Source organism: Mastigoproctus giganteus, chromosome 8 (genome assembly GCF_048544385.1).
Source record: "Mastigoproctus giganteus isolate SK-2022 chromosome 8, ASM4854438v1, whole genome shotgun sequence".
In the NCBI taxonomy this organism is placed as follows: Eukaryota; Metazoa; Arthropoda; class Arachnida; order Uropygi; family Thelyphonidae; genus Mastigoproctus; species Mastigoproctus giganteus.
In genome coordinates this window covers 168,937,519-168,959,792 of record NC_143582.1, presented here as the reverse complement: position 1 = coordinate 168,959,792, position 22,274 = coordinate 168,937,519, and the positions used below count along the sequence as shown (strand labels likewise).

The 22,274-nt window shown below is 36.0% G+C and overlaps 1 protein-coding gene across 1 annotated transcript in view; it reads right to left on the bottom strand.

Moving 5' to 3' along the window:
- The window catches only part of Nup98-96 (nuclear pore complex protein Nup98-96), a 770,989-nt gene that overhangs the window by 716,216 nt on the left and 32,499 nt on the right, over positions 1–22,274 (bottom strand). Inside the window, exon 2 of the mRNA XM_090379042.1 lies at positions 1,505–1,575. Within this exon, the coding sequence (XP_090235168.1) occupies positions 1,505–1,553 (49 nt within the window). The 5' untranslated portion in view covers positions 1,554–1,575. The remainder of the gene's footprint in view (positions 1–1,504; positions 1,576–22,274) is intronic.

The following is a 22,274-nucleotide window of genomic DNA, read 5'->3' as shown; positions in this document are numbered from 1 at the left end:
TATAGGAAGGGTGGGGAAGACAGAAGTAGTAGTAAAGTCATGCTTAGTATCGAAAGCAGCCTGAGCTCAACAAAAAGTCCTAGGGGCTCACATCTGGTGAGTATGGGCTTGGCACACTCCAGGTCCTGAGCTGGATATCATCATTCTTCTCTTTCTTGGTAATTCCCTTCTACTTTTGACTCTCACTCTCTCTGGGTAACTCGGGAAATTTTTGGCTGGTGCAGCCTAAGCCTCAGACTTCCTTGCACCATATAGCTAATAATAATAATAATAAAAATATCTTCTCTAGGTTAAGAAGTTTAAAATTACACGTGCTAGTATAATCTTTCCCAGGTTCAGAAGTTACATATGCTAGAATAGATGGTGTAGTGTGAAACAGTTGGAAACAAAGGTATAATGAGGGTAGGGTATGATCTACAGACCAGAAGATTGTGAGGATTATGAAGAACACTTCTACATGCAAATGGAATGGACTAGAAATTGTGAGTGTCTTAATTTGGATGATTTCAATTTTTCTCTACTTCATTATAGCAAGTGTGAGGGAAACTCATCACGGGGAACAAAATTTTTAAATCACCTATATGAATTGCCTATTAAATCACCTTTTTAATTTCAGAAACATAACATAACCTTTTTTTTTTTTTTTTTTTGGCCAGTGCAGCAAAAGCTTAGGGGTTCCTTGCAGCATACGGCTAAATATTAAAACTTCTCTTGTACAGTAAATGCAATATTGATCTACAAAAGAAGAAAAAACTATTACAACCTTATGAGGACAAAATTTTGTATGACCCTACATACAAATAGCCGTAGTACATCCCTTATAGATACTTAAAAATAGCTTCCCTCCCTGTGGCTTATAACTGCTAGTGGTTTCTCTTTCATTGTTCCTTTTCAATGCAGTAAACAATAAATGCATTTATTTTTACACACTTCCTACTATAATACAGGATCAGCGTTATAGTACTCATATGCATGTGATATAAAGAAGTTAAAAATTTTTATCAATTAAAGAATTTGATATAGAAAACATTAGGAATTTACTATAGATCAGACCTCAACAAATTTCAATATCTAGGCACTACTACCAAAAGTCAGTTGCCATCTGAGAGAGGGTTGGGTGCACGTGTGAAATTAGCAACATTTACCCTGCTGGCTAGCATTAAACTCATATAATGACAACCTTCCCAAAGCAATGCTCTACCTTTAACTTTAGTTTTCATCATGCTCATTCAACCAATAACATTTACTGCATAAAATAATGCTACCGATACTCTTATCAACTTCAACTGCATACTCTTATCAACTTCAACAGTTGTAATAATTCTTTGCTTTGCACAGTGATCACAAAGCAAAGACCTGGCAGTTCAACTTCAGATTGCAAGACTGTCCTGTAGAATAGCAATTGCAAGCCAGATTTCTTAGCCACCATGATGCCCATGGTGGCTAAGAAATGATGCCCTGCAATTTATAAAACATGATAATAAATGGCAATGTTTTCACTTACTTGAAACAAAAGTAGTTGCTGATCCAAATGGTTTATTATTACCAAACATTGTTGTTTGAGTATCAGCAATACTGAAAGAAACAGAAATACAAATTAAAAAATTAACAAAATCTAAAATTGCAGGCTTAAAACTATGAACTTTCGTTTTCTATGATTATGGATTAAAAATTCTAAGCATACCTCAATACTGAATCTTTTATATATACAGTGGACCCCCATTTTACGATATTAATCCATTCCAGAGACACCATCGTATCATGAAAACATCGTAATGTGAACACAATAACACTGTTTTCTGGTAATTTGTTTCAAGACCTTGGAAGTTGAAAATTTCACTACATAACTAAGCTATTTATCTCTCTAAAAGGTGATTTTTATAATGGAAATTGCATGTATTGATTTAAAAAATTGATTAAAACTAATATATTGATTAAAGCACAACACAAAAATTCACTTCAATTAAAGGATGCAAAAATAAAATACAGGGCCAACACAAGACTATATTTACAAAGGCTGCTATTGACTGAGAGGAAGGACCACATGGTCAGTCAGAGACAATCATAAGCCAAGTCGATCGTAAAGTGAAATAAGTAGACGCCCCTTAACATGGTGACTGGTTAGTAGAATCAACTGTATAGAATCAAATTTCAAAAACCAAATCAAATCATTAAAATGCACTACACTTTCATCGTTATCATATGTTCAGGTATAAAAATCAATTTTGAATGTCTTTGTGACATTTCTGAAGGTTACAACCATAAAACAATAAAAACAATTTGCAGTTTCCTGTTTATTGGGCTTTTCAGTTAGTGCAATCTATTATAAATGGGTAGAAAACTATCTTATTGAATTTGCAATAATAAGAAAGTGGAAGTTTAACGGATAACACCAATAGCTGGAATTCTGTGAGTTTTTAAGTAAAGGCGAAATGTTTCCCCTTCCGTGGAATCATCAATCATATAAAAAAACATAAATAAATTTTCATTATCTTCTCTTCATTCCTATTTTTTAATTTTTTTGTTACTCCATATTTCACTTGCATATATTGTGTTAGTTGCAATTTTGTGTGCACCATGTTCTTCGTTATTGATTGCTTACTTTTTTTTATACTGTTTTAAATTTTACAACAAAAAAAAATGTCAGTGAACAGAAATATCAAGTAGTTAGCATGTACATATTACAACAACAATTAAGCTATGTAGGTAAGCATAAATTTATTTTTATTTTGCTAACCTATGGAAAATACTCTTCCAATTTTCATGCATTATTTAATTTTGTTAATTGGCATGGTAATAAAACATAAATTTGTGCTTTATATCTTTACTTTTATAGCCTGTGGATAATATTCCTCCTATTTTTGCTTATCAGAATCACAATTTAATAGAATTAAAATTCAATTTGCAAACGTGATCACAATGACCAGCACTTAACACATATCATATAGTGAGCAGAGAGTCAATCGTAAAGTGATTTCATCATACAGTGAACCAATCGTAAAGCGAGGATCCACTGTACTATATATTAAAGACTATATGTTGAAGAAATATTATAACAAACATATACAGGCAACTCTCGGTTTACGAATATCACAATTCATTTAAAATTTCTTAAAGTTGCCAAAAGATAAAGAGTTCCTTATAAAAAGATATGCGAAACGTATAGTGAACATAACTGTAAGATTTAAATAAACAAACTTTTAAAAAATGTATTAATCACAATAATTATAAGAAAATTATTATATGATAATTATACTGAACTGTTCTTAGTTAATAAAACTAATCTAGCCAGTAAAAAAATGTTGGTTTACATGCCATGCCACATAGAATGTTTAAGTCTGGTGAAGATATTGATGAGTAAAAGTTAAATGCTTATGTATGTACAATACTTATATTATGTTAGTACTCATTTTCTTTATTTCTATTTTTTAACTCTGTTTTTAATTAAAATTAACAAGTATGATGTCTTGTTTTTTCATTCTTTTATTTTATTTTATGTTATGATAAACCATAATGCATACATACATTATAATAAAACGGATTGTACAGACCAATGTTTATTTCATGGTTTTAATGCTTTAAAATGGCTGCTAATGTATAGGATACATATCATAAAAGCTCAGGATGCAAGATACTCAACAAACAACTCTTATAACGAGCATCTTGGAACAGTACTTGTTCATAAACCAAGAGTTGCCTGTATACAGGTAGTTCTCGACTTTGAGTTAATTCGTTCCAGCGTGCGCTCATAAAGCAAAAACACGTAAAACGGGAATTAAGAGGGTGCTGACTCTTTTTAAAAATTACAGTTGTGAATTACAAGCTCCGAAAAAGCGATGTGTTTGCTATTTTATTTATCTAATTGTTATTTTATATTATACTTTATAAGTAGCCTTATAGTTCTAGTTACGCTGGCTATTTTTATTTTTAATTTAAATAAGAGTTTTTGTAGATTACTACTTAATATACGTAAAACCGTTGTTTCATTTGAATCTTGCAGCCATTGTTTTTGTACAGAGTGGTAGGGAATTCAAATTTTTAATTGTGGTAACTAGGTAGCTATAATGTAAAAATATATAGCATAATAAGCATCACTGCATTTAGGATAAGTAGTACTGATAATTAATTAATTAAATTTATTGAACTTGTTAATTTAAAATATAATGCCCCAGACTAGAGCAGCAAAGCAACGGGCACAAAGTAGCAGGAGTGTTGTGATTGGGGGAGAACTGAGGGGGCACAATTCTCCAATGCATCACAGCCTAAAAAAATGTGCAACTTGTGAAATGTTTGCCGAACTCTCTGGAACAGAACATGATCTGGCCAAGGGGGATGTCTCTGTGTGTGCCAGGTGCAGTGTCTAGAAATTAAGCATCAACTCAGGGTTCTAATGGGCATCTATGAGAGCTTGACATGTAGAGTAGATGCCTTCAAAGAAATTAATGAGGGGCCCATCAAGCTCTCAGCTGCCCAATTCAACGGCAGAGCTCACCCCTGGGCATCAGGCAACACAGCAGCAATCTCCAAGGCAGAATACATGTTCCCACAGGAGTTAGTTATTGTTGGTGACTCTATTGTCAGGGAGATGGGGAATATAATCTGTAAAAAGGATACATGAAATAGGACCAGGGTATGTCTGCCAGAGGCAAAAGTTGATGACGTTGTGAAGCATATATCATCTTTTACGGGCACAAAGAGCGATACTGTTGTACACGTTGACACCAATGACATTAAGGGTAGGAGATCTGCAGATTTACTTAACAAATACAGATCAATGTTGCAAAAGTTGTAAGTTAGGATTAAATTTGAAAGTGTCTGCAATTCTGTCCAGGGAGTACATGATGAGAGCCTTGTCAATCAATTCAGCCCTGGAGGGAATATGCAAGGCTCACGGGGTAGAATTTTTTTCTGCCTGGTCTGTGCTTTTTTAACAGGAGAGACTGCTTCTACATGGATGGGATACACTTAAATAGAAAGGGTGCAAGAATATTTGCTGATGCTATCAATGCAGTGTTAGGTGGGTCGGAAAACTGCTAGCTTGGGGGGGGGGATTCACAGACTAAAAGGTTAAAAGTAGCCGCAGGCAGAGGTGAAGGTGATTCTTGCACTACTTCTATTAGAACAAGCAGCGGCCTGGAGTGAGGGGTGCTGGGGGTTTCAGGGACTGATGGAAATCATTGCAAAACAGGTGGGTATATGGGATGTGTTAGGGTAACTAAGAATAAGAATAGCCGCATGTATACTTGCATGTATACCAATACTATAAGTACAGTAAATAAATTTGATCAATTTGAAGTGTTGGTCAAGACATCAAAGGCGGATACTGTTGTGATAGCAGAGATGTGATGTCATACAGATATTAGGAATGCAGAATTCAAATTTGGGGAGTACAATGTATACAGAAAGGATAGACAGGATAGGAAGGGAGGAGGTGTTATGCTGTTAATTAAGAAAAACAGAAAATCAAAAGAAGTGCATCCAGCTGATATAGATCAGGAGTGGCCAACTTAATTTGTGATGCGATCTACTTTTTTCCTTCAAAATGTGCCACGATCTACCATCTCAAAAATTTCATTGCACAAATCGAGGGATGACTGTCTTTTTAAAATTCGTCATGATCGACCGAAATTAAATCCGTGATCGACTCGTTAGCCACCCCTTGACATAGATGAACAGTGCACTGTCGAGTCAGTTTGGTGTGACATAAGCACTGCGAAAGCAAATATAAGAGTAGGAGTGTGTAATAGGCCTAATGACTCGAATGAGTACAATGAACAATTGTATAGAGAAATAGAGTGGGCTAGTAAATCAAAATGTCTTATAATGGGGGATTTTAACTTCCCAGATATTGACTGGAACTTGTGGGTTGTTCACTCACACACTAGTAAGACTTTTGTAGATTTATTAGATGATTGTTTTCTGCAGCAGCATGTTTGAGAAGCAAACGGAGAAGGTAATACTCTTGATCTGGTTATCAGCAGTGATCATTCGTGTATTAAGAATTTGCAGATAAAGGAACCACTAGGTGGCGGTGTTCACAGTGTGCTGATGTGGGATTTACTCAAAGATATAATTACCATCAGGGGTAAAGGAAAGGGTTTTTGCTTCCGTAAAGGTGACTGCAGTGGTCTCAGACAGTTTTTAAATTCTATACAGTGGGATCAACTGATGATGTTACCAACAGAAAATTAAGTGGGAAGCATTCATGGAATTAATCGTGGAAGCTACTAAAAGTTTCATACCTATTAAGAAATATTGTTCAAAGGTTAGGCCTAATTGGTTGTCAAATAAACTAATGAGACTCGTGGCAGAGAAGAAAAATGCATGGGATGCATATAAATTATCAGGCGATACAGAAGCCTATGGCAGATATAACCTAGTCTGTAATCAAGTTACAAAGGAGAGTAGGCAGGTGAAGGCAGATTAGGAAAATCTTTGGCAAAGGATGCTAAGAAAAATAGCAAGGATTTCTTTACTTATATAAACTCTAAAAGGAAGGGGATGAATCTGATTGGTCCACTTGATATCGATGGTTCAACTGTTGATGATCCTGCTCAGATAACAAACAAACTGAATGAGTATTTTGCATCTACATTCACACATGAGGAGTTATTAAGGTTTGAAAATGCCAGAAGGTTATCAAATTGTAGCAGGGTGCTTATTGATTTTGTAATAACTGAGAACAAAGTGGATGAGAAACTGTTGAAGTTAAACATAAGAAAGGCACCTGGGGTGGATGGGATCTATCCAGTAATGTAGCTACCCGTTTTCGGGCCCAGAGGCAAAGTACATGTTCGGCCACTACTTAATTAATGAAAATTGCAAAAACAGGAGACAGCCAAAGATGCCAGGCACCTAAAGTGCCGGGCCCAGAGGCAACTGCCTTGCCTGGCTACGTGGTAGCTATGCCACTGGATCTATCCAGTTATATTAAAGGAGGCAGCAAAGGAAGTAAGCAAATCCTTAGACATAATTATGAGAGCATCCTTGGATTCAGGGGAGGTCACCATGGACTGGATATGTGCAAATGTATCCCCAATTCACAAAGGGGGATCAAAAAGTGACACGAGTAATTACAGACCAGTTAGTGTAACTTCTGTTCCAGGTAAAGTAATAAAGTCACTGGTTAAAGATACATTGCAGGATCATCTAGACAAGAATACAGCAATAATTCTTGCACTGCTTCTATTAGAATGAGCAGAAGCCTGAAAAACAAGATGCATGATATTTCAGAGACTGCTGGGAGCCATTGCGGTACAAGTAAACAAATGGGTTATGTTAGGGTAGCTAAGAATAGAAACAGGTGCAGGTATACTTGCGTGTACACCAATGCTAGGAATTTAGTAAACAAATTTGATGAATTTGAGGTATTGCTCAAAACATCAAAGGCAGATATTGTTGGGATATCAGAGACGTGGTGTCACACAGATATAAGGGATGCAGAACTGGAATTTGGGGAGTACAACGTCTACAGAAAGGATAGAGAGGATAGGAAGGGGGGAGGGGTTACGATATTAGTTAAGAAACACATAAAACCAAGGAAGTGAGGCCAGTCGACATCGCTGGACAGTGCAGTGTTGAATCAGTTTGGTGTGACATAAGCATTGGGAGATCAAAATTGAGAGTAGGAGTGTGCTATAGGCCTAATGACTCTGATGAGTATAATAAGAAAGTGTACAGGGAAATAGAGTGGGCCAGTAAATCAGAGAGTCTTATAATGGGAAATTTTAATTTCCCAGATACTGACTGGAATTTGGGGGCTGCTCACTCACACACTAGCAGGGCTTTTGTGGATTTATTGGATGATTGTTTTCTACATCAGCATGTTCGGGAGGCAACTAGAGGGAGTAATACTCTTGATTTGATTATCAGCAGTGATTCTTCATGCATTAAGAATCTGCAGATAAATGAACCACTAGGTGGCAGTGATCACAGTGTGCTGAAGTGGGATTTACTCAAAGAGGTAACTACCATTAGGGGTAAAGGGAAGGGTTATTGCTTCCGTAAAGGTGACTACGATGGACTGAGACAGTATTTAAATTCTATACAGTGGGACCAACTGATGATGTTACCAACACCAAATTCAAAATGGGAAGCATTCAAAGAACTTATCTTGGAAGCTACTAGGCTTTACATACCAACTAAGAAATATTGTTCAAGGTTTAGGCCAAAATGGATGTCAGATGAACTAATGAGGCATATGGCAGAGAAGAAAAATGCATGGGATACTTACATATTAACACATGACACAGAAGCCGATGATAAATACAAGTTGATATGCAACCAAGTTACAAAGGAGGTTAGGCAGGCGAAGGCAGATTACGAGAAATCCTTGGCAAGGGATGCAAAGAAAAACAGCAAAGAGTTCTTTACTTATGTAAACTCTAGAAGGAAGGGGATGAATCAGATTGGTCCACTTGATATTGATGGGTCAACTGTTGATGATCCTGCTCAGGTAGCTAACAAACTAAATGAATATTTTGCATCGACATTCACACATGAGGAGTTATTCAGCGAGGGGAATGCCAAAGGTGTATTCAACTCTAGCAGTAAGCTACAGAATCTTGAAATAACTGGGAGTAAAGTGGAGGAGAAATTGTTGAAGATAAACACAAGAAAGGCACCTGGGTGGATGGGATCTATCCAGTTATATTAAACAAGGCAGCAAAGGAACTAAGCAAACCCTTAGCCATAATTATGAGAGCTTCCTTGGACTCAGGGGAGGTGGGGAGGTACCCATAGACTGGAAATGTGCAAATGTGACCCCAATTCACAAAGGAGGATCAAAGGCTGACACAAGTAATTATAGACCTGTGAGCTTAACTTCTGTTCCAGGAAAATTAATGGAGGCACTGGTTAAAGAAGCACTGCAGGATCATTTAGACAAGACTTCAGTTATAGCTCGGACACAGCATGGTTTTGTTAAGGGGAAGTCTTGCCTGACCAATTTGATTGGATACTATGATACAGCCACAAAAGAACTGGATGCAGGGAATAGCTTTAATATTATATACTTGGATCTTAGAAAGGCTTTTGATACTGTTGCACATGGAAGACTGTTACACAAATTGGAGCAGTGTGACATTGGAGGCAAATTGCTGCTATGGATAAAGGGGTGGTTGAGGGGGAGAAGACAGAGAGTGGTAATCAATGGACACTGCTCATCGTGGACTAATGTTATTAGTGGAGTCCCTCAGGGCTCAGTGTTGGGTCCATTATTGTTTTCTGTATTTATAAATGATATTGATGATGGTATATCAAGCTTAATGTCCAAGTTTGCAGACGATACAAAGGTTGGCAGGGTTGTCAAGGACACTACTGACACTATGCTGCTGCAACAGGATCTGGAAAGGTTGAGCAGATGGGCTAAGAGGTGGCAAATGAAGTTTAACATTGACAAATGTAAAGTACTACACATGGGAAACAGCAACCCCAGAGCAACGTATCAACTCTGTGGTACTACACTGACAGTGGTAGAGAATGAAAGGGACTTGGGGGTGGTTGTGCAGGTAGATATGAAGTTCTCTGAGCAGTGCAGACGGGCTGCAAGAGTAGCTCATGGAGTATTGTCAATGATATACAGGAATTTTTCCAGCAAGTATAAGGAGGTGATTATTCCCTTGTATAAGGCAATGGTCAGGCCACACCTAGAGTACTGTATACAGGTCTGGAGGCCTCATTTCAAGAAGGATGTAGAGCTGCTGGAACGAGTACAGAGAAGGGCAACAAGATTAGTGAATGGAACAAAGGGTTGCTCTTATGAAGAAAGGCTTAAGTTTTGCAAATTACAGTGTCTGGAGACTAGGCACCAGCGAGGTGATCTGATAGAGGTGTATGAAGCCTTGAATGGTTTGAGCATGCTCAATGCTGATGGGATTCCTCCTCTAGCTCAGAATAATCACCTGAGAAGGCATAAATTCAAATTGAGGAAAGACAGATGTAGGATAGACGTGCAGAAATTTGCCTTTAGCCAGTGGGTGGTTGGTTGGTGGAACAGACTTCCATCCCTTGTCGTGGAGGTTGATAGCTTAAATAAGTTTAAGGCTCAGCTGGACAGGTATTTTGAACGAACAGAGGGGTGAAGTGGAAGTGGGGTTTTTTTTTTTTTTTTCTTTTGGCTGATGCTGCATAAGCTTGCTTTCTTGCATCAAATGCCTCTACTAATGCTAATGCTAATATTAAAGGAGGCAGCAAAGGAAGTAAGCAAACCCATTGACATAATTATGAGAGCATCCTTGGATTCAGGGGAGGTCACCATGGACTGGATATGTACAAATGTATCGCCAATTCACAAAGGGGGATCAAAAAGTGACACGAGTAATTACAGACCAGTTCGTGTAACTTCTGTTCCGGGTAAAGTAATGGAGTCATTGGTTAAAGGATCATCTAGACAAGAATACAGCAATAATTCAGACACAGCATGGGTTTGTTAAGGGAAAGTTTTGTCTGACAAATTTGATTGTATATTATGATGTGATTACAAAGGAACTGGATGCAAAAAAATAATTTTGATATCACATACTTGGATTTCAGGAAAGCTTTTGACACTGCTGTATGTGGAAGACTACTGTACAAATTGGAGCAGAATGGTATTAAGGGTAAATTGCTACAATGGATAAAAGGATGGTTGAGTAAGAGAAGACAGAGGGTGGTAATTAATGGGTGCTGGTCTTCGTAGACTAATGTTATTAGTGGAGTCCCACAGGGTTCGGTGTTGGGTTCACTGTTATTTTGTATATTTATCAATGATATTGATGAAGGTATATGAGGCTTAGCGCCAAAGTTTGCAGATGATACAAAGGTTGGCAAGGTTGTTAATGACAGTAATGGCAGCGTGCTACTCAACAGGATCTAGAAAATTTGGGCAGATGGACTGAGAAGTGGCCACTGAAGTATAACATTGACAAAGGCAAAGTACTGTACATGGGTAGAAGTAACCCCAGAGAAATGTACCAACTGTGTGGTATTACTTAATTGTGCAGTAATTGTGCAGTCAGGTATGAAGTTTTCTGAGCAATGCAGACAAGCTGCCAGGGCAGGTCATGGGGTTTTGTCAATGATATACAATAATTTTTCTGGCAGGGAAAAGGAGGCGATTGTCCCTCTGTATAAGGCAATGGCCAGGCAACGCCTAGAGTACTGTGTACAGGTCTGGAGGCCTCATTTTAGGAAGGATGTAGATTTGCTTGAGCGTGTATAGAGAAGGGCAACAAGATTGGTGAGGAGAATGAAGGGATCCTCTTACCAAGAGAGGCTTAAGTTCTGCAAATTGCAGTGGCTGGAGACTAGGCACCTGCAAGGTGATCTGATTGAGATGTATAAGGCCTTCAATGGGTTGAGCACGCTGAATTTTTATGGGATTCTTCCACTTGTTCAGATTATGAACCTAAGGGGGCATAAATTCAAATTGAGGAAAGATAGATGTAGAATAGATGTGTGGAAATTTGCCTTTAGCCAGCGGGTGGTTAAATGCTGGAACAAACTGCCATCTCCCGTTGTGGAAGTTGATAGGTTAAATAAATTTAAGGAGTAACTGGACAAACATTTAGAGGGAATTGTTTTGTAAATTTTTTTTTTTTTTTTGGTGGATGCTGCATAAGCTCATACACTTTCTTTCTTGCAGCACATGCTGCTACTACTATTTACCATAGACAATGTTAAAAACAGGGGTTACATTTTCAACACTGAAATTAGTTAGCTAATTAGTTTCTGTTTAAAAAACGATTGATTTATCCAAAGAAATGAAAATGTAGTCTGTAAAATCAAGCAAATTATAATAATAGAGAAATTATTTATGACTTACAAATGTTAAAGAATGTTTATTCTTCATCATCACCATCAACTAAATCACACTCATTGGTCACTCATTATTGGCTCGGCACTCGGTTTGTTGCACAAGGAGTTGTCTTCTTCAGAAATGCTTCAAGAGGCTTTTATTTCCAAGATAATCTTCTCTTTTCTTTATAAATTTGAATAGCATGCACGAGCATTTTTTAACAGAACGCACAAATTGCAACTAACACGATTTGAAAGGGGTAACAAGTTTACGAAGCTAAAAAAAAAAAAAAAGGAATGAAGAGAAGATTCTGAAAATTTATTTTTTATACAACTGAACATTTCAGTAAAGCGAAAACAGATTTCACCATAATAACGTAAAAACCCACACAATTCCAGCTATCAGTATTTTCATAAATGTAATAACATCGAGTTTACTATCCGTTTATAACTGCTTGCAGTAATAGAAAAGCCCAATAAACCAGAAAGTGCAAATTGTTTTTATTGTTTTATGGTCGTGACTTCCAGAAATGTGCTTTAGAAAAATATCACAAAGCCGTTCAAAATTGGTTCTTATAACAGAACATATGATAACAATGAAAGTGTAGTGCGTTTAATGATTTGAATTGGTAACTAATACAATTTACGCTATAAAAACAACATTTTAGGAAGTTATATAGCGAAAATTTGAACTTCTGAGGTCGTGGAATAAATTACCAAAAAACAATATGTTATTGGGTTCAACATTACGATACTTTCGCGATATGATGGTAACGGATTAATATTGTAAAGTGGGATACACAGTAATGTATAGTTACGTGCATGGCTTGAAATGCGGTATTTATGAATGTTTAACATTCATTTTTTGCAATTAATGTTCATATTTTCGATTTTCTTGATACTTGATAAAAAAAAAACTCGTAAACCCGGGAACACGTAAAGCGAAAACTGCCTGTATGTATGTACGTATGTATGTGGGTTCAACATTATGTATATATATATATATATATATCCAAGTATGTAGAAAGAAAATAGGATAGTTAATTTATATCTATTTTATAATATTATTTCTAATCTGTAATAGGTTTCTAATCTTATAGGTTTTTGATTTTTCTTGAGTAGCTTTTTTACTAGCTTTCATTTCATGTTATACATTACAACTTAACTCAAATATATATATATATATATATATCTGATAATTAAAATATATGATATTTAAAATAAAAAAACATCAGCCAGTAGTACGGCAAAAATGCAGAGCGAAACGTAACGTAAAATAATATAAAATAAACAAACAGGGAAGGGAAAGTAGAGATAATAAGACAAAAAGGTTTTTTGTCTTATTATCTCTACTTTCCCTTCTTTTTGGTATTTTAGTTTTTGTAGTTTCTTTAACCCCTTTTTGGTGATATTTCACGTCTTTTGGAACTGGTACCTTCGAGAGGGGTACCGCTAAATTATATATAATTGGCATTATTTTAAATTTACATCGTTTTTATTAACTGGGTTTAATGACTAAATTATACAGGGGATTATCGACCTTTTTGTCTTATTATCTCTACTTTCCCTTCCCTGTTTGTTTATTTTATATTATTTTACGTTACGTTTCGCTCTGCATTTTTGCCGTACTACTGGCTGATGTTTTTTATTTTAAATATCATATTTTAATTATCAGATATAATTAGGCTTCATGTGGAGGATGTGCATTTGCTGCCTCAAATGATAGCTTCATATTTATATTTATATTTATTTATAAACACATTATATATATATATATACACACATACATATATACACACACACAGTTGTAATAATAAATGTAAAATGCTATTTTACATTTATTATAACAACCTTGAAAGACAAACTAATTCTCTATAATAACCCAAAAATTTCCACCGGTCTATCTTGTTTCTTACTTTTTCATTACAATATTCACATTTCAATTTTTTTTTTTTTTTTTTTTTTGGTAGTTGTTGGCACATCTGCTTCTGTGGCCATAATGCACCTCCCAAGGTTTTTGCAGTACTTTGACCAAGCCCGAGGCGGAATTCGAACCCGGAACCTTTGGGTTGCCAGGCAGGCACTTTACCCACCCGGCTAGCCCGGTCAGCCACATTTCAAAATGAAAGAATATTGAAGCAAATGATGAACTTACAGGCTAATCCAGGGGCTGACAAATCTTTTCTGTAAAGGGTCAGATAGTAAATATTTTAGGCTTTGCAGGCCAAAGAGGCAAAATCAAAGATATTATGTAGGTACTTATATAATAAGAGAAAACAAATTTCAACAAATTTTTATTGACGAAATTCAAAATATAATTATAATAATTCAGTACAATTTTTTTGGAATACAGGTCTACTAATGAGAAGAGAAGAATGGAGTTTTTTTTTTTTAGGAAAATATTTCAGGTAAATGGGGTTCAAAGTTAGTGTTCCCTATCATCAAAATTGATTACAAATGTTCATCTGTTAATGATGATCTGTAATGAGATTTTATGTATTGCATCTTTGTAAATGTCTTTTCACACAGTTAGTAGTGCGAAATACTGGTATAAATCCACAAGCATACAATTTCAATTGAGCATATTCATCACTTGGAAGGCATTTACAGAATTCTATTAGATTCTTTTCTTGATATTTGCCTTTTAGCATGTCATTACACTGCAGATTAATAACTTCCAACTGAAAGTTAGGTGGAAGCTCCTCAATTGCACAGTTAAATGGATTTTAAAATATGCTAATTTCTTCTGCACTTGCATCGAGGCCTAAAAAACACTACTGGAATTGTAGTTTGAGCTCAGAAAATGCAAATTTGTAGGGGTATGGAGATCTTACTTCATAATGTTTCAAAAAACGTTACTTGCCGTCGAAATGACTTTACAGCAGTATGTTTTTCATATAAGTGCGGTTTTGACTTGTAATTTTAGGTTGAATTCATTAAGATTCATTATCAAGTCTGCAGCAAAAGCTAATTTCCAAAGCCATTCAGTGTTTGATAATAGTGGTTGATGGCAGTTCTTGTTCAGAAAAATTTCGATCTTGGCCCTGAGTTTAAAAAAAAAAAAAATCGCAATAAAACTTTACCACTGCTAAGCCATCGAACTGCTGTGTGGTAGGGCAAGTCAAAATATTCAGCTTCTATTTCTGACAAAAATTCGTGGAACTGACAATGTTTAACCATGAAGTTCACTGTTGACACTACTGGTTCAATGGCACATGATATATTCAAATAATTTCCGCAAAGTATCTGCTGATGAATAATACAATGAATAACCATAGGCTTTAAGCTTCTTCCATTGAGAGAGAGAGAGAGAGAATCTTTTATTGCACCACCTTCTATTGTGACAGTTACATGACTGGATAGTGTTGCAATGTCCTCTCGTGGCCAAAAGGCCAGGGGTTGACACTTATAGAGATTATAACAACCAGATATATTACAGAAATAAACAAATTGCCATTAGGCAATATAAGACATTAAACAAAATAACATCAAATGACATAAGACATTAATAAGACAATAGAATGACTTGCATAATGGCATTATGTTATATAAAATATTAAGAAGACATAAAAATTACATTAAATAAAATTGCATTAAATAAACTGGTATACTGTAACATTTAAATTAAATTAATAAAATGACACTTGATAGTTCCGATTTTTGTCTTTGCAACTCGTGGGAGAGAACAGCATGAACAGAGGCAGCTGACGCACATACCACTGGCTCCTTCCCTGGTATTATTATTATTAGCCATATGGTGCAAGAAAGCTTGAGACTTATGCTGAACCAGCCAAAAAAAATTTCCAAGTTACCCTCAAAGAGAGAGAGAAGAATGATGATATCCAGCTCAGGACCCTCGGTGTGCCAAGCCCAGATGTGAGCCTCTGGTATGCTCAGTAATTAACCAGAGCATTAAAGTGGCAAATGCAGGGCACGTTGGCTGAATACGATGAAGAGAAGTCTTTTCATTTTGCAGACTGTCCGGACGTTCATTGACTATTCCTTACTGGAGGGAACCATGGATGAATTTGCATGTGACTAGAGGTTTCGAGGACACCCTCTGTCTATGCTAAGTGATGGGAGGGCATGGGATGTTGGGACTCAGAAGCCTGTGCCTATAGTGTCGGTTAACAGCAAATTTCTGTAAGTTGGCATCGATGTCCAAGCATCTTGTAGGGTAGGAAGCGATCTGATAAGTGGAGGCATGAGTGAAGAGGGCAAACAAGCTTTGTAAATTTGTCCAACTAAGCCTTTTCCTGCACCACACACATTTTTACCATCATCAGTTGTAACACAGCAGATTCCACTTCATGTTGTACTGAATTAGTGTTTTCTCAACTTCTTTGAAAATATTTTGCCTTTAGTTGTAGACTATTCCTATTCACAGCAGCTAATTCTTCAGTCACTTTGAACTCAGCACTGACTCCTTAAATAAACAACTGAGCAGTATCGGAAACATCTGTCGATTTATCAAGAGCCAAAGAAAACCACTCAAAATCATTTACCTTGTTTTTTAGTTTTTTAATTGACTATTGATGTTGCTCCCAATATTCTCAACTCTTCGAGCAACTGTTCTCGCCAAAAGGCTAATAATCTTAAACAAGTCTATTTTCTCTGGACACATTTCTTCGACTGCTGAAATCAAAAATGATTTAATTAACTCACCATTAGTAGATGGCTTTCCTTGCTTGGCTAACAAATGAGCCACTCGGAATCTTACTTTGGTTGCAGCCACATTTTCTTTTTTATTTTTGCAAAGAAATTCTGCTGTGATGAGATATTCTGTTTTAAATTTTCTCATTTTTATGACTGTTGCTTTCCTGTGAGTTGGGAATATTGTGATGAGTGCTTTGTTTGATAATGTCGACGTATATTGTATTCTTTTAGCACCACTATAGTGTCATTGCATAATAAACACAATGCTTTGGCATTTAATTCGATGACAAAATAATCCACACTCCACAGAGCATTAAAAGTGTGACATTCAAAGTCCACTTTTCTCTTCTTTTCTTGCTTTGACATGATGGGTATGGGCCGGTAATAAAATAAAATGTCACAGTAAGGCAAAACGCGTGGTACTCGAAACGCTGTCAAGTTATCACTGCGATTTATAATGAGTCAAGCAGCAGTGCAAAGCAATGAGGATGCCACATATCTCTGTCACAACTACTCAACTTTGCCATTGTAGCACGAAAGCAGCCACAGACAATACGTAAACGAAGAGTGTGGCTGTATTCCAATAAAACTTTATTTGTGGACAGAAATTTGAATTTCATAAAATTTTCATGTTATCACAAAATATTATTCTTTTGATTTTTTTTCAACTATTTAAAAATGTAAGAACCATCCTTAGCTCATGGGTCATACAAAAACAAGCAAAGGGCTAACCAGATTTGGCCCACAGCTCAAATCTGACCATTTTTTTATTTTTTTTATTTTTTTTTTTGTTTGTTTGCAGGCCCTGGGCTATGCTGGAATATTCAAGACCTTTCAACTAAAAGAAACTGTCTTCCAGATGAACTGCAAAAATTCAAGTTAGACATCGTTGTGTTATCAGAGACAAAGAAAAAGGGATGTGGAGAGGAAATAATGGGAGAATACTACCATTTTTGGAGTGGAGCGATAAGAGTGAAAGAGCAAGAGTTTCTATTGCTGTTAAAAAGAAATTGAGACACAACATCAAAAACCTGCAATTTATTAATGAAAGAATGATCTCACTGGAACTGACAACATATGGGAAAGAAATATGTATTTTGGGAATATATGCCCCAACTAATGACACTGCTGATACCTTGAAGGATGAATTTTGGGAGGATCTGAGAGAACTAATAGAAAAAATCCCTAAGAACAAAGAGATATTTCTAATGGGAGATTCCAATGCAAGAGTAGGAACTGAACAAAATAGCAAAGTTATTGGAAGATTTGGAGAGAAAGAGAGGAACGACAATGGAGATAGACTATGCAATCTTTGTGAACAGTTTGACTTGAGAATAAACAACACATTTTTCCAACACAAGGATATCCATAAATATACTTGGTCACAGGAGACAAGACAAATTAGATCAGTTATGGATTACATTATTTCAAAACATTCAGGGACATATGTATTGAAAGATGTCAGAGTTTATAGAGAAGCTGAATGTGGATCTGACCATTTTCTTGTTAAAACAACACTGAGGTGGAACTGGATTAAGAAAATATGTGTGGACAACCAACAATGCAGGGAAGGAGAAATGCTACAAGTGGATCAATTTAACGTTGACCTACTCCAGGACGACAGCATTAGAAACAACTTCACCCAGAGACTGGATGCTGCAATTAACATAGATATAAAAGGTAATACTGAAGAAATCTACGAATATTTAAAAAATACTGTTAAAAAAATAGCTCATGAAATCTTAGGCAAAAAGAAGAGCCAAGGACCAAAAAAGACCTGCATTACAGAGAAAGTAAGAGCTGCTGTAGAGGAAAAGAAACTTGCATATCAGAAATGGCTGGGTGATAGGAATGAGGCATATAGGAACATTTATGTTGAAAAGAAGAAAATAGCCAATCAGTTGGTAGTAGAAGCGAAAAATGAAGAATGGGAAAGGAAATGCGCAACTATTAATAGCAAATTTGGCTTCAAGCAATCAGCGGAATCATGGAAGGTCCTTAAAGACTTGAGAAAACAGAATAAACACAACACTGTTTGCAATTAATACCTTTGAAAGACTGGATGGAGTACTATGAAGGCCTTTTAAAAGAAGACTGGGAAGAGTTCAAGACGATGGAGGATTTTGGTGTAGAAGACTAGGGCTTAAAAGTTTCTGTTAGGGAAGTGGAACTCCTGCTAAAGGAAGGAAGGAATGGCAAATCACCTGGACTTGGAGGAGTTTACATGGAACTTCTGAAATATGGAGGAAGAGGAGTGGCTGTTCTGATATAAAAACTGTTAAATAGTATACTGAGAGGAGAAGAAATACTGAAAGAAATGATAACAGGATATATTACATCAATTTATAAGAAAGGCGATTGGAAAAGCTGTTCAAATTATAGAGGAATATGCATCCTGAACCCACAGTTAAAGATCCTTGGAAAATGGACCAGGAACCATTTAGAAGCCCGAATCGAGGTAACAGAAGAACAAAGTGGTTTTTCAGCAGGGAGGTCATGTATAGACCATATCTCAACAGTACAACAGATCCTTGAAAAATGCCAATCAAAAGGGAAAAAAATCTTTATGATTTTCATTGACCTTGAAAAGACATATGACAGTGTTCCAAGAAAACTTTTATGGGAAGGACTGAAAGAGGCAAATATTGATGGACAACTGATTAACATTATTAAGGCAATTTACAGGAATAATAGATGAAGAATTAAAGTGAGATCAGCTTTGTCACCTGAATTCCACACTTCAAAAGTCTTATTACAAGGTTGTTGCATGTCACCAACACTTTTCAAAATTTATATCGACATCTGCCTAAGATCCCGGTCAAAAAAATTTAATAAAATGGGATTGCCAATTAATAAGAACACCTATATTCACAATTTACTTTTTGCAGATGATCAGGTGGTGATAGCACAAGACTTAGAAGATGCAAAGTATGCATTTCATCAATTGTTTGAGGAATATAAACAATGGGGTCTAAAAATCAATTTTAGCAAGACTGAAATGCTGTCTTCAGGACACGTTCTAAATATTGTAGGTTTTAAAATCAAACAAGTCGATAAATTCAAATATTTGGGATCAATCTTACAAAGTGATGAATCATCCCAAGCAGAGATCAATAAGAGAATTGCAGATGGCAGAAAGGCTATCGGCATGTTAAACTCTGTTCAGTGAAGCAAAAATATCCTAAATAAAACAAAGAAACTTATATTTCAAACGATTGTACAAAGTCTTCTATTGTATGGAGCGGAAACCTGGAGATTGAATAGGTGAGTGGAAAACAAATTGCTCTCCACAGAAATAGATTTTTGGAGATGCTCAGCAGGAACTTCTAGAAGAGACAGAAAACAGAATGAACACATAAGGGAAAAAATGGAAGTGAAAAAGACTATTATTGACACCATCAAAGAAAAGCATCTAACATGGTATGGACATGTAAAACGGATGCAAGAAAACAGATATCCAAAGGCTATCCTGGAATGGATACCTCCTGGAAGAAGGAGAAGAGGAAGACCTAGGAGGACATGGATGGATGGAATATGGGAGTGCATGACAGCCAGAGGCTTAACCGACCAAGACGCCCTGAACCACACTTTATGGCGGGAAAAAATTCCTAACAAGAAATAACTTGTAGGCTGAGGATACCCGTTGTAAATGGAAACACTCCTCTTGAAGAAGGCCCTGGCCTAACCAATATGAAATCACTTGTTAGCAATTTCTCACACTCATTAGTATAATGAAATTAACTTTGATCAGAAGCCCATTTAATTTTACTATATAATAATATAGACTGTTGGTTTGTCACGACAGCTCCTGAAAAGTGGATAACTTTGCCAATTGTAGACAAAATTGAAATTTTACAAGCTGTAGACAATGATGTGCATTCTAACACCAATATTACTAAACAGTTCGGTATTCCAGAGATTACACCATTATAAAAGATCAAAAAACCATTGAAAGCTTAGAGAATCTGCTGCACTAGGAAGGAACAGAGCATTAAAAGCCAAAGTATCCATATATTAAAATGGTATTCTTGGAATGCTAATGATACATGAAAAATCATTCCTGTAGCCAGAAATCTCTGAAAAACTAAGGATGAATATTTAAAACTTCCGGTGAATGGTGCCAGAAATTTAAAACTCGTCATGGGCTATCCTTTCAAAAACTGTGCAATGAAAGTGCATTTAATTGATATTTAAGCTATGAAGGAATGGAAGGAGAATCGTTTAAAAATGTTTTGTTGACATATGATCGGAATGACATCAATTCTGATGAAACTGATCTTTAAGATCCTACTAGATAAAACACTTACATTTAAAGGTAAGAAATGTAGTGGCAAAAAAATAAAAAAAATAATAAAAAAATGGCAAAACAATAGATTACCATTCTCATAACAGCAAACAAGTCGCACAGAGAAGCTTCCTCTCAATCATTTGGGAAGCCCAGTAGCCCTGACACTAAAGGTTTTGAAGATACCTCGATACCGACTACGTACCGAGCAAACCAACTTTTACACACCACCAAAATTCTGGAATATCAGACTTATATTGTAAAATGAGCACAGAATAGAAAAATTCTGCTGTTTGTGGGTAACTCACCCCTCATTGCCAAACGAATAATCTACATGCAATCACTACCACCTAATATGAGATTGGTTCTTCAGTCATTTGATTAAGGTGCAATTCAGTGCTTTAAGAAAACTGTCAAAGAATGCTATTATTATTATATTTTACTATTAGAATGAAAAATACAATGCAAAATCAACATGAAGGTAATGTATTTGTGTTTTAGCATGGGATTAAGTTGACAGAAAAGTGATCAAACATTCTGGATTTTTTGCCTTTAATAATGCAATGAATTAGATTTTGCATGCTTCTTCCTCTAGCAATCATGAAAAAAAGTCAGATAACAGTAAAGAAATTTTCGAGAAAATGTATCATCACTCCTAAACTTAGAGGAAAATGTTTTAAAGACAACACCAAAGTGGATACAGAAGTTGTGTGTTTCATGATATGCATGAATGAAAAGGAAATAATTTCAGGGTTAACGGAGCCTGAAATTTGTAGTGATGAAGAGTAGTACCTGCTGTGGCCGAGCAAGAAGTTTCACTGAAGGATGCACTATAACAAGGATTGGAACTTATGTTGTTTTATTACAAGTACAGCCTAACTGTTAAAGTGAATTAACTGCTATTGTGTCCATAATTCTCAACATGCTCTACCACTGAAACAGCACATTTTGACAGATTTTATCAAAGTATATAACTATAAGTGTATAGTTGGAAATGAATTCCCTTGTCTATGGTTAAGCCTCAATATATATGTAAGTATGTACATATATACATAGATATGTGGTGCTGTATGCAGTAATTATTGTACACACACAATTTTAAAAAAAACACTTTTACTGCTTTTGACTTTTCCAATGACTTTTTTGATCCGTGACTGAAAACCATGAGATTAAGATGGACAGAGACATTTCTAGGCTTTGTTCTCAATTATGACTGAATGAATCATCCTCTGGTGAAGGTTTTTCTTCTGTGAAATTGGAAGAAAAAAAGTTTTATAAGTAGGGTGGTTCCCCCTCGAAGTGGATTAAAAATTCGAAGCTGCATATTTGCATGAAAAAGCAGTGAATGTGATCCTTTTCTCACAAACCACCCTTCCAAGTACCTGGTTGAGATATGGTACTGTAGGCACCACAGATCACAACTTGATGATGGTCTCTTCTTCAATGGAGCTTTTCTCTCATGCCATGTGCCTCATGTTGTTTTGCATTCTTGTAGTGCCAAACAACATGTGCCTCATGTTGTTTGGCACTACAAGAATGCAAAATGGAATGATCTGCG